The following is a 13,314-nucleotide window of genomic DNA, read 5'->3' on the forward strand; positions in this document are numbered from 1 at the left end:
ATAAGCTTTGTGGAAATGTGCCAAAATATGGATGAAATGAAGGCACAGAAGGATCCGTTTGTATCCGGATCAGTATGTAATGTTAGGCATAAATGGGTCTTGAGATGAGTCCTTGATTTATGCATTTGACAGAAGGGATTTGTGACAACCTGCCCATCATAATATGGGTTTTCTCTATTGAATTGAGGCTGGATCTCTGAACCTAAAACCTTTCTGAGTGGCATTGTATTCAGCCCATGTTGACACAGTGTCAAATCTCATCACCTCCTCTACTGCTGTGTAATGTTCAGTCCATCCCTCCATGCCATGAGTATTTGAGCTGCTTACAGCACCTCAGTGAGGAGGCCGAAGACTTGCTGCTCTCCCTCTGCTGCTCTTGTCCATTACAATCTGACGCAGATTGACACCTGACACTTGGACAGCTGTTTTTAGTGTTTGTTTTTCTTGCACTTACACCTACCAAAAATGTGTCTTCCAAATGTCACATGTGTGTCTGACTATACAGTGTGTGGTTAAGAGTATTGTCTCTGGGGTCTTAGTTAGATCATATGTTAGGACATGAACCACAAAGAGAAATTCTTTAATAAGTTAATGAAACTTAACTTAATAAAACGTGAACGCCTGCAGAGTGACACTTAAATCAGGCTTAGTGTCTGTCAACTCAACTGTGCTTTTGACCAAGGTGGTCTGGTCTGATGCTTGAAGCGTTCTTCTACCTATTGTTAGCACTTTTGTGGCAGTGGACAGCATTGACTAAAAAGAGGGCAAACTTTGAATGTCAACGTTTTCATGAGGTGAAGCCATTTTCAAACGACTATGAAGCTCTGCAATTATTTTTAGAGTAGACAGGAAGCTGTGAGAGTTTTGGGGTGCAGGGGAAGCACGCGACCCCACTGTTAGTGTGGGCACGGCCACTGGGACTGAATGAAAACAGAGCTGTCAGCGTCGCTCCTGACTGTTAGGCTCTCTGTCAAACCTCAGACCAAATAAACAGCAATCAGCCTTACGCTAACCTCTTTGTGACAGAACACACGCACAGAACTAAGGCAAATGTTGGTGAGTGAAGCATACACACACACACACACACACACACATATACATGCTTGCCACCAAACATACAAATGCCTGCACACGTCACTCACAAATCCGAAAGCAAACACGGCAGGGAAGCCGGGCTAATGACTGTTTTGAATCTGGCTCAGAGTGATCTAATGACAACATGTAAGTCGCACACTCAGCGGCTCCCACAAACCCGGTGATGTTTGCAGTGAGAACGCAGTAGAGACGTTTCTTATCATGTAACTATTAGATTTGGTGTGTATAAAATATCTCTTGGTTGCATCAGTGGAAAACAAGTGTGCCAGAAAAGAGTTATCCTCGTGGTGACAGATCAAGCCGGCGCAGAAATACCAACTCCACATTTTATTCATTTATATAGGATTCTTGTGTGTTTAATGTGTCACTCTTTATACTTGTCATGACTTGCCTGTTATTGCTTTTGGCGCACTGGCCGGACTTCACAGAAAATAATAGAATCAGACAGGATTCTTGACTAATTGTCTTTCCTTTTATTATTATCCTCAGGAAAGCATCTCCACGTTGGCCCCACATAGGAAGGCTCGCAATGGGATTGTTCTAAAATGTCTGTGCAAAGACCCATGTGAGGGCACAGACAGCCGCCCCCCCCCAAAAAAAAAGAAATCTCCCAAGATCCTCAGTGATTGAATAAGCACACGGAGGGCTTGGTTTCGTAGCCGCCATCAGGAGACTGCAGATATGACTGAAGTGGTCGCATCTAAATATGCGGAGCAGACAGACAGTAAAGGCTCTGGCCAGAGACGCTCTGAGAAGAATAGCAGATGCTGAAGATGAAAGCGGAGACAGACCCCTCCAGTGAGGGGTCTCTCAAATACTGACACACAAACACACACACACACATGTGGGGACGACCTCTTCTCATGTGTCCACGTTTGTTCTGCCTGATGCAATACAGTTTAAAGGCTTTTTATAGGACGGCCTCTTCATTTGTGTGAACAGTTTATAGAACCAGATCTGGGTTTTGAGCAATGTTTAACGTGAAAAATGTCTGTAGCCATCAGCTTTGTGGAGGACAGAAGACCACATCCAGTCCTCTGACTTTTCTCCCGTCTACTCTCAATGAACATTCCGTGCGTACACAGTGTTAGAGCAATGAACAAACACATTTAATCCTGTGTTTCATTTTTATGTAGCAACTTTGTCCTGATGATGAGAAAAATGTGACGTTCTGGTACATGCTGTTCTTGCATGAAGATCTTCTCCTAGGTGCATTGAGGAACTAATCTAAAACTGCATGCAAATTCGGTCCCTTCATGTAATTCAGCTTCTTATCCCAGTTGTATTATGAACGTGTATATTCTACACCAAGTCACCCTGGATCACAGACAATCAGAACCAGGCAACAGATCAAAGGCCTTTTTAGGCTTTAACATGTCACACAAAATAACAACTCAAGCAGCCACAACTGTGCGTGATTTCATGATGTAACACATGCTCACACCAGCGGCAGGGTTTTCCTTACTCTGGCTGCACGCTTTCCCTCATACTTACTAAGACGCCTACAATTGACATGAAGCTGAATTTAATCCTGCAAATAGCAACGTTTCAGAGCACAATAATGCAGCTAAGAGATGTTCTAACCAACACCAACATCTGGGTCAATCTCACTAGGTTTTTCAGGTTTATCTCAGTTTGAATATTTTACTTAATATTAATTCGTGAGTACAATATATTGGCATCATTGTTCGGTATTTCACTGTACATATTCCATTCTCTGCAACACATTTCTAGCATGTTTAAAGGAAAAAGCAATCTAGACTGCAGTCCTGAAGAAGCTGTGTAATTGTGCCCTGGAGAAGTGAGTGAGAGTCGTGAGTCAGTCTACTGTATTTCCCATTTTCAGTCAGAAACAGAAGAACAAGGTCAAGGATGCAAGAGGTCAAAATGAGACTCTTGACAATGGGTGAACCACCAGGCTTTCAGTCAGCATATCTGCTGGAGACGTGAAGGAGACCCCTCTATGTCTCCCAAAACAGTTGGAGGAGGAGATCTGGGCTTCTGTCATTAGACTGCTGCCCCCACGACCTTTGGAGAAAAAACATGGACAGACACAAATACAAAAAAAAATGTTGTAAACTTGTGATCACACTTTTTTTTCTGGTCAATATTGCATTAAATAAAAAAGGCTAGCTACCACGTTTGAAGGCTACATTTACTTCTGAAACAGTCTGTGTATTGTCGCCATGGTTGACAGTCGATAAACATTTAGTGCTGACACACTTTCATATCTAGTCACAGGATTTAAAGCATAGAAATGTATAAAATGATTAGTGAGACCCTTTGTACATCAAAGGCAAAATAAATCTTAAGATTGTTTTCCAGACAGTTCCTTACAGACGTTCCGCGGATCAGTTGTTTTCCTTTTTAAAACCGTGAGAACATGTTATTTTTTTTCTGCAGCCAACATGGGCGGTTCAAGTCAAGTCTCAGACAAATCTGTGCCTCTTGTCATTTCTCCCCCAGACAGACGAGCAGACAGGGCACCCTGGTCATGGCACAACACGCCAACCACTGGGATCTGCCATTTCCTGTGTCTCCTGTCGTGGTTGCAGCAGTCGGCTACACACACACACACAAACACACACTGACACACACCACGTTAATATAAATACACACCCCTGGTCCCCTCTGGAAAGATCAATTTCACGGGATCACACGGCGAGCTCTGGTTCCCAGGCGCTCCTCACGCGCTCTGCAGACGTAGACGTTTCCTTCACACAACCTGACTCCTGACCCGCCATCATTACTAGGGTCAGAGGAGCAGCGGCCTCACTGCTGCCGACGAGGGGGGCCACTCTTTTCCCAAAAACTGCTCATTTTCTTCTCCCTCTTTTTGTCTGAGGGTGGGCAAAATGTCAAACGTTAAAACATGTTTCAACTGTTCAGGCTTGTTAGCGAATTAGTAAGTAAAGGTGAGGGATTAGAAGATGGCGTGCTCTGCGGAATGTGCGTTTCTGTGTGTGTGTTTGAGGTGCAAGAACAAGTTTTTTTTCCCACCTCTTGAGATGGGATGAGTTGCATCTATTGAGATCAACAAGAAGAAGTGTGTTACATTAGCTCCTAATGTGCTAACTGCCGTTCAAAATTCAAACCAATTATTATATAAGAAATAATGTTCAAAACAGTTTTTAGTTTTCACATTTTAATTTATTGCGAAATGATGGATTTAATTCGATGAAAAGTGTGTCGTTGAAACACTTACAAGACAAATATATTATCAACACAAATTCATTGCTAATATAACTGGAGGCCTCATGGCTTATTTCAAAGTGTGGCTGGGTCAAGCTCAGATGGAATCATCACCTCAGGAGAAGATGAAAGTTAACTGTCGTCTTTTGTTCTCCGCGACTTTCTCTCTCACCACAGTGACCACCCAGGAGTTTCACTGGATCCAGACATGAGTCACGCCCCAAAAACCTCCTCATAACAAGCCGCTCCACTTTTCCACTTGGCTCAAAGTCCGACATTATGACACGAAAAAACAACAAGCTTCAGGTACTTCAGTCTTTTGGTGCATCCAAGTGTCCCCCCCACTCAAATCTCCTCCCCCCCTCCACCTGTTGAATTGAGATATCAAATGTACCAGACGGTGGATTAGACCAGCAGTCAGGAGATCACAGGGCTGTGGACGACAGGGGGGGTGTTCAGGTTCTCTCTGACTTAAATGGAGTAAGACAGATGTGACTCCTGAGGCAAATGCTGGTCAGCTCCGCCGTCTGGGAAAAGCAGCTTGCAGAGGGACTGGTTTTCTTACATGAGACAAATCCCCCTCGCCATCCGTTTTTATTTGAGGTTCATTCAGACCTAACTCCTCGGTTCAGCTCAACAGTGACCGCTGGGCGTGAAACGAAAGTGAGGAGACATTTGTAGGGCTGAGAACACCTCAGTGTTGCTGACTAGTCAAGGGAAAAACGCTATATGAATTTAGCATAGGCCCGAGTTTCCTCCTCCCTTCATGGCTGCATCTGTGAGCTACCAGTGACTGGACACCTCCCGTGGGAGAGAAGACAGAGATGAGTGTCAGTGGGTCAACAAGGACACGTCCATCACTTCCTGCACACAAAACGTGTGTGGAGCAATGTGAGGGTACGTGAGGAGGGTCGGAGCTGAGGGCTGAAGACCTGTTGACCAAACACACAGACGGACTGACGGTGATCGACAAGTGCGAACAATGAAGCCACGTCCAGCCCTGCATAGCAACAATGCTATCACACGTTTGCATACACACTAGCCTCGCGCACACACTCTCTCATTCATGGACAATGTCTCTCCATCGCCCCCCCCTTGCTCTCTCTCTCTCTGTGAGGCACAATAGTCGGTGTCACACAGCTTGAACAGAATTAACCTCCACTTCCTCTGGCTGTCAGGGAGACAAAGTTAGCCTTCCTCTGCTCCACACATCTCTATTTATAAACAATAACAAGACTCCTCAGGGTTTCGCCACAGACAAGCGCCATCTATTGTGTTGAGCAGACAAACATCTGTCTGTGGAGAGTCGGCAGACGCCATTTGGTGGCAGCCAAGTCGGAGGCAAGTTTTTCGCTGCAACATTTGGATGATTTTGGTGTTCGGCGAAAGTCGTGTTTGGAACGGGATGCGTCCCTGTGGTTGGAATAAGAGGGTGGGTTGGTCAGAGGGAATGTGATGCTGAGGTTGCTGGCCGGAGCCAGTGCTCAGTATTTACTAATATGTGAATTAATACACTGGCACGACTACACAACAACCACAACCAATGAGAGGGTTTTATATGATACAGAGGAGGGCGAGACACTTGGGACTAGTCAAGATTACGGGAAACGTGTGTACAGTTACTGATGAGTCAGCACTTGGGTGTTATATTCCTTTGAGTGCTATGAAAATCCTCCTCCTACAAATGGTGTCAGCGGTGGGATGACCGACAGTTGGCATTGAGCCACAGAAGTTTGTTTCAATAGTACGGACGATCACAGATTTTCATCAACACCTAGTCAAAGATTGTGGAATTAAATGTTGGTTTAAATTTCGTGCTAACATTCTCTCTGTTGAGGTTCAAAGGTTTGACAATGAAAGAAATGACCTTGGTTTTTATGTCCATGTAAGAGCCTTGTCTGGAAAAGAACAGTTGCTTTGATCCAAAACTACATTTGAGGAAACAAGGGCCATTGTGCTTGATGCTACTCTGTAATGAAAATCAATATTGAGCCAAAGTTCTTGTTTTAAACATCCAAACACCAAATAAGGTGTCCTACTGACTAAGTTTCAACCACAAGCATTTCCATCTCAAACCTCGCTCCCGACCCTGATGCTTCTAACTCAAGCGTTTTCTTGGACTTTATTTATCCAGAGCAACTTCCTGAGTGTGATATCAACATCATTAATCAACGTCTCTCTGTCATCACCGCAGCCTCATGTAATTTAAACCTCAACAAACTGTGGCCATCCGGCGGACGTATATGTGGGAGCCCAGAAAAGCATGGCTGGCGCACAAAGCTGTGAAGGTGTCGTACATCCCTGGACTCTCAGTCCTGGTTGGTTGCAGCTCTGGAACTTTCCCTTCTCCTGAACCGCTACTGCCCGCGGCTTTATCTGTTCACTGGCTGTTGCTCCAGTTTTCTGAGAGTCTAGGGTTCGACAGTTTGCTTCGGGGATCACCAATCTTCTACAGTAGTGTAGTGACAAAGGGTGGCTTCTTCTTCTCAGCTACGGTGGTGGCATTTAAATCTGATGACATAACACCCAGAAGACAAACTCCTCACTGAGTTTACAACCTAGATCTGATGCATCTGTTGACGCTGAAGAAAGGAGGAGGATGAGAAACAGAAAAGTGTGGCTGTGACGGCGGGGCACAGCAGTTTGGCAGGGATTCGGTTGGGTGGCCTGATTTGCAGGGGGAGAATAAGGGGCACGGGGATTTGATGATGCTGTGTTGCGGTCCCTCACCTTCAAAGGGCGGCCCCTGAAAGGCCTTTGCTAATCACAACATGTGATGAGACCGGTAGAACAAAGACAGAGGGGCAGAAAATAACAGCGTGGGAACTCTGGGTGAACTTGAAATACAACAAGAGAGGCCACCCCCCCCTTCCCTCCTCCTCCTCCCCGCCTCCCCCTCTCCCCTAGTTACACACACACACACACACATTAGTGGACACACACCTGTGTTTATTGTCACAAAGGCTTCAGGTTGCATGAACACACACACACACAAACCAGTTCAGTAATCAGTTGATGGTAATGAAGGCGCGTACGTGTGTGTGTGTGTGTGTGTGTGTGAGCGCACAACAACAATAAGATGAAAACGTCTCTAAGTGCTTCCTGTCATTCATCCGAGCCAAACAAGGCGACCTCCTCGTTCTGTGATGACTCCGACCGCTGCAGGAGCTGATAACCATCGACTGCCTTAACTCAGCAATAACTGACCTGCAGCTGCAACACTGGCTCAGTTTGACTGTCAGCAGCCGCGGGTGTGTCTTTCCTTTGTGCCTCAAATAAGTTGACTTCTTCATGATCGCTTTTTTGACGTGAAACTCTTGGTATTGTTGTTTACCAAATGCAGATGAAACAAATGAAGATCCAACAAGTGCCCTAAGCTGAACCTGCCTGGCCAGCAACGTAAACCGACTGAATTATTGGTGGTATTACACAGTGTTACAGTGAAATACTCTTTAAATGTGTTTGTTTACAAGGATCCATATGACCACATTGATAGACAAACAGCCCCAGAGTGACCGCCCACTAGATATTGTATGTATGGCAGTCCTCTTTTTGTTTCTCACAACAATAGTACTTTCCATTTAACAATTATATTTTACAAGGAAGGGTGAGTGCAGCCAGGGGCATTTATATCTAGGGCAATATTTGATGCGGTAATGGTAAATGATAAGCTTTGTGCATTTATCGGAAGCCCACTTCTTTCTACTGATTTTTCTTCAGGGGTTTCTGAAGAATCTCCACAAGTTACATCAGCTGCTCCATGAACCTTCTTCTCATCCTTTAACCTCCTGACTTGACCAGTCCAACATCTCCACTGTCTCTGCTCTCCATGCTTCCATCGGATTCTGTCCTCCCCAGCATGAGCTGTCCCTATGAAATACTTTTTGTTTTGTATTTCGTCAGTATGTCTGGATCATTAAAAACATAAAGTAATAAAATACATGAACTGTGAGGGCAGATGTTTGAAGTCTTGAGGTGAATTCTAATGGAGCAGGATAACAGATCAGAGTGTGGACTGTGGAAATGAACATGAAGTAACACGAGCCCAAACACACAGCAGCAGCAGCAGCAGCCCTGGACGATTTGAGGAGTGTGTCTATTCTGAGAGCTGCAGCCTCATGTGGTGATGATGTGGAAACTCCAGGGAGAACAAGAGGAGGTCTGCTGTGATTGCTTTTGCTGAGTGCGCTCGCAGGGTCCTCCAAGTCCCCGCAGTCTCCACGGAGCATGAGGTCTCTCCGTGGGGCGGCTTCCTCTGGTGGCGGCGGTGCTGCCCGTCTCTTGCTGCCGGGCTGAGGCAGTATTGGATTACAGGTTCACACGCTCGCTCGCAGACCGCCCGTCGCCCCGACCAATTGCTCCATTCATTCCAGCGCCGGAGACGGCCGCCGGCCTCTGATTGGTTATCAGCGGCGGCCAGGGGAACTTTCCCACGGCCAGCGCGTGCTGACAGCCGGCCAGCCACTCCCCGCCGTCACCACCGGGACACACACACACACACACACGGGGGAGGAAGCGAGATGAGGGTGCGCAGGAGCGGACCAGAAGTCTATTGGACCGCTGTCAAAGTCCCCCCAAAGATCGTCTATAGAAGCAGCCAATAACAGTTCAACAAAAGCGGCTTGAAAATCAAAGTTAAAACTATAAAATGAAAATCCAAAAGTTATAATTGGATGACGGGAACAGTGAAATAATATACCACTGATGATCGGAAAATACAATTCTGGGTTTCAGTGTAAAGGAGGAGGTACATGAGGGGGTAAATTCTTGGGAATAGAAGAAGATAATAATGTTGTGAAACTGATTTTGATTTTTGTTTTCCTGTCCAGCGGTGATAGAAAAACATGATGAGACCGGAGCGAGTCAGAAGAAAAACAAACACGTGAGAACAAAATTGCTCCAATTCCTCAAGTGGTTGGACTTTCCCCCCAAAAGCAAGGGACGCTGCCCTGATCAGGTCTGGGCAACTACGTTCCAGAATGGGCCACATTATGTACTGAGATTGGTGTGAGGCGGCGTCATGACAAAAGACTGAAGGACAGAAGAACACCACTCTTAAATACAACTTAAAATTTTCAACTTTGGTATTATAAACTACGGTGGCATAGTTACAATATGGCATTATATAGCTAAAATATGGTGTATTTTTTAAATATATATTTTTTTAATTTTCCATTTTATTTTAACTTAAAGGTTCTCACTCTAATTCTCTAAGTCATTTTAAGTGGTGAAAATATTGGTGAAACAATATATACATCAATTGGAAAAATCCCATGTAAAAAAGATGGGAAATGAAGAGCTAAAAAAAAGCTAATTTCAAGAATTTGAAAAGTAACTGATGAAAAACGTACAATATCGTTTGGAGTTTTGCTCATGAGGGCTGCATCAATACTGGCAAAGGGCCGCATGTTGCCCCCAGGCCATACTTTACCCACCCCAGGGCAAGCTCACTCCTTCACTTTTCTAGTGTTTCGATGAAACACTTCTGTCATATACTTTACTTACATTCTTTTGAGGATACACGTGAATTTAAATCCCTTGGAACGACACGCACACGCTGTGGAAATTCCAAAATGCGTCAAAGTGAGACCTCCTGTTCATGTCTCCGGACTGTTGCGCTGTCCATCAAAGCTGCGCCTCCTCCGTGATTGGTGGGCCCCCCTCGCGGCCCCGCCTCTCCTGGCCGGTAGTCCTGCTGAAATGACACCGTGGGAAAGCGCTGCGCTTCAAACACTCGCTTCAGCGGACGCGAACTGTCACGGAGGAACTACCAGGATGAAGAGGAACCACGATTTCAGCTCGTCGGACAGCGAACTGGACGAAACCATCGAGGTGGAGAAGGAGAGCGCCGATGAAGCTGGGTAATTTAGAACAAAACAAAAGTGAATCCTAGTGTTCGATGATGGATCTAAAGACCAGATTTTCCCCGCAGGAACCTGAGTTCTCCCCTCGGCTCCATGTCTCCGTCCACAACCACCCAGGTGCAGGCGAGGAAGAGACGCCGAGGAGTGAGTCCAGTTTGTCTCACACTTTTTAAACGAGCTCCCAAATAAATCCGATCTGTTACCTTAGATCATCGAGAAGAGACGTCGAGACAGGATCAACAACAGCCTGAGTGAGCTCCGCAGGCTGGTGCCCAGCGCCTATGAGAAGCAGGTGAGATTCACTTACCGCACAAGCAAGAGGTCTAGAACTAGGTGTCTGACTAGAGCCCTCACTCGCAGGGATCAGCCAAGCTGGAGAAGGCAGAGATCCTGCAGATGACAGTGGACCACCTGAAGATGCTTCATGCTGCTGGAGGCAAAGGTGGGTCTGGAAATGAAACGCTTCTCTTAAACAAACACTAAAGCATTATTAAATCCACGGTCGAGTTGGCACGACTGGCTTTTAGAGTAGACTAGATTAGGTTGCCTTTATTTGCCACACAGTTTGACATGGATCAATTAATACAAGAGGAATTTCCAAGCTAAATAAGTGCACTATCACCTTGGTTTCTCATGAACGTACAGAAGACTAATGTTTTAAGTCAAATTCTGGAAAAGCTCCAGAGTAATTTTACCATTAAAATGATGGGTTGGTTGAATAATCTTGGAAAATATGTTCATGACTTTCCTGGTTGACAGATTGAGGTTGGTATGGGAAGGTTTGATATCATTATTTTTCTTTATTTATTATTATTTATATTATGTATGGACCATTCTATTCTGCCCTCAGCAAAACAAGCCTTGGTTAATGTATGTCCTGTGAGTTTGTTTTAAATGTCTTGTGTCCAAAATGAATAAAGATATTTGGAATTAAAGTGATGGGTTGGTGCTTCCCTCCTCAGGCTACTTTGACGCTCACGCTCTGGCCATGGACTACCGAGGTCTGGGCTTCAGGGAGTGTCTGGCAGAGACGGCCCGCTACTTGAGCATCATTGAAGGCTTGGACAACGCCGACCCACTGCGGATGCGCTTGGTCTCTCACCTCAACAACTACGCCAGCCAGAGAGAGGCCCACTCTGGCCTCAGCCACCTGGCCTGGGGCTCTGCCTTCGGCTCCCCTGCCGCCCACCTGACTCACCCCCTGCTCCTGCAGCATCAAGCGGCTGCGCCACTGGCGCCTTTACCCCGCAGCGCCACCAGCAGTCCCCACACGCCTCTTTCGTCCACGTCCTCCACTCCGTCGTCCACGTCGGAGCCCCTGGTGGCGGGCAGGCTGAGCGGCGGCAGCCCTCACTCAGATCGCGCCCCTCCGACAACCGCTCCCCCCAGCACAGTCCTGCACCCGGCGCTGGTCTCCACGACGGCGTCCAAGCTCTCCCCTCCGCTTCTCTCCTCCCTCTCAGCCTTCCCTTTCCCCTTCAGTGCTTTCCCCCTCCTCTCACCCAGCACCGCCATCAGCTCTCCAGCGCCCCCTTCCAGCGTGGGCAAACCCTACAGACCCTGGGGGATGGAGATAGGGGCCTTCTGACTGCAGTGACCGCACACTCGCCTCGCCTGGACTTTACTGAACTTTTTTAACCTTCCTGTGAGAAAGAACTATTTTTCTATGTGGCTGGACAGAGGGCGTGTGTGAGCTTTTCAGCCTCTTGCTAACATGTTTTGTACAGCTGAATAAAAGCCAGGGGGGATCCCAACCATGAAACGGCGCCGAGATTTATTATGTTGATTGATCTCTCACTGGCCCGCCCCTTCATAAGTCTCGCCCGCTTTTTCATCCTATCAGGATCATGACTTTCCCAGATGGTCAAGCCGTCGACTCTCAGGCTCTGTAGAAGAATGTCCCTCCACCGCTGCTTTGTTTTCTGTGGATACAGTGTTGAAACAAGGAGTTGTTGCAGGCCTCTCCTAACAGCTGTCACATGTCCAGCAGCGAGACATACTTTATTCCTTCAGTGTGAGCACAAAAATCCTGCTTTTTTTTTTTTTTTTAAATAAAAAATACCCCCTTCCCCATCGTCCCCCCACCTCAAAAAGCATAGGTCGGAAACTGAAACAGAAAAGATTCTTAGGCTCAACTGAAAACATCCATATGCGAAGAGAGGAAACATGTATAAAAATGGCACATTACAATCAATACTTTCGCTTCTATTTACAAAAACCCACTGTCAAAAACGTCTCTGCTTAAAATGAGGCCAAAATATATTTCTATTTTTTTGTGAAGTGGTTGGGAGGGGTTGTTTCTCTTCTTCAATGTTTTAGGTCCGTGACCGGCCTCAAAGTCATGAGGTAAGAGCTGTGATCTGTCCTCCGATGGGAGGCTAGCGAAACCACCACGTCACCTGTTGCATAAGCCGCCTGCCTTAATTCTTTTGTGGTGTGAATGTGTGCTACGGCAGCGTAGCACCAATAAATGAGCGACACTACAGCAAGTCTTAATAAAGAATCTTTAAAAAAAAAGTCTTCAATGCAACTCTTCAATATGAGCCTTTAGTGTCCCATATAGTCTGCGACAGATCGCCTTATTTGACCTCATGATGCAGCGCCAGCTGGGCCTCCACCTGAACTTGGCCTTGATCCGTATGTTATTCCAGACAATGTTTCCTCCCCTTCTTCTTCACCTGGGACCCCAACAGCCTTGAATGTGACTCTAAATGGCTCTTTGTGCTCTGCCCTCCAAGAACAGCTGGAATAATATTAAGAAATTGGCCTCCATCTTGAGCGTGAATTCAAGTTGCTACCTGTCAGAGCGCGTTCACCTTCCACCAGGAGAGACAGTTGGTTCACCCCGCCGTTGACTGCGCGAGCAGGAAACATTAACAAGGAGCGGATATCCTGAACAATGGCTGGACTTATTCACTGTGTGGGAACTGGGGAGGATGAAATGGAGAGCAGGAATGAACATGAAAAAAAAGAGCGATGGTTTGATTGTGATTTTGGTTGTGATTGCTCACGCATATAATCTCCAAAATTAAATTATGACCATCATAAACGATTTATGTTTTTTCCCCCTCCACTCTACGCACATCTGATACTCTTCTTGCTCCACACATCACAGAAACATGGTGTTTGTCTCCCTCATTTGGTTATAAGTGGTACTGCACTC

At 46.1% G+C, this 13,314-nt stretch overlaps 1 protein-coding gene and 1 long non-coding RNA gene across 3 annotated transcripts in view; both read left to right on the forward strand.

The window, feature by feature from the left end:
- LOC128757755 (uncharacterized) overlaps positions 1-8,152 on the forward strand; it is a 31,288-nt gene extending 23,136 nt beyond the window's left edge. The window contains exon 3 of one of the 2 annotated variants that reach the window (XR_008414397.1): positions 1,585-3,345. This is a non-coding gene — a long non-coding RNA (uncharacterized LOC128757755). Of the gene's footprint in view, positions 1-1,584; positions 3,346-8,007 lie in introns of those variants that run through there. The other variant, XR_008414398.1, reaches the window with a different exon arrangement.
- Positions 8,153-9,981: 1,829 nt separating this feature from the next.
- hey1 (hes-related family bHLH transcription factor with YRPW motif 1) lies at positions 9,982-13,124 on the forward strand. The gene is made up of 5 exons (XM_053861632.1): positions 9,982-10,148; positions 10,220-10,295; positions 10,360-10,443; positions 10,512-10,593; positions 11,114-13,124. The coding sequence occupies exons 1-5, from the start codon at positions 9,988-9,990 to the stop codon at positions 11,737-11,739; spliced, it is 1,029 nt and encodes a 342-aa protein (XP_053717607.1). The 5' UTR covers positions 9,982-9,987; the 3' UTR covers positions 11,740-13,124.
- The last annotated feature ends 190 nt before the right edge of the window (positions 13,125-13,314 follow it).

This window comes from Synchiropus splendidus, chromosome 4 (genome assembly GCF_027744825.2).
Source record: "Synchiropus splendidus isolate RoL2022-P1 chromosome 4, RoL_Sspl_1.0, whole genome shotgun sequence".
NCBI classification, from domain to species: domain Eukaryota; kingdom Metazoa; phylum Chordata; class Actinopteri; order Syngnathiformes; family Callionymidae; genus Synchiropus; species Synchiropus splendidus.

Bases quoted from the DNA above. Each gene is read 5' to 3' on its own strand.
- hey1 (XM_053861632.1), top strand. From the start codon at position 9,988: ATGACACCGTGGGAAAGCGCTGCGCTTCAAACACTCGCTTCAGCGGAC. The intron at 10,296-10,359 runs GTGAGTCCAGTT...CTGTTACCTTAG, and splicing joins CGAGGAAGAGACGCCGAGGA to ATCATCGAGAAGAGACGTCG. The intron at 10,594-11,113 runs GTGGGTCTGGAA...TTCCCTCCTCAG, and splicing joins TCATGCTGCTGGAGGCAAAG to GCTACTTTGACGCTCACGCT.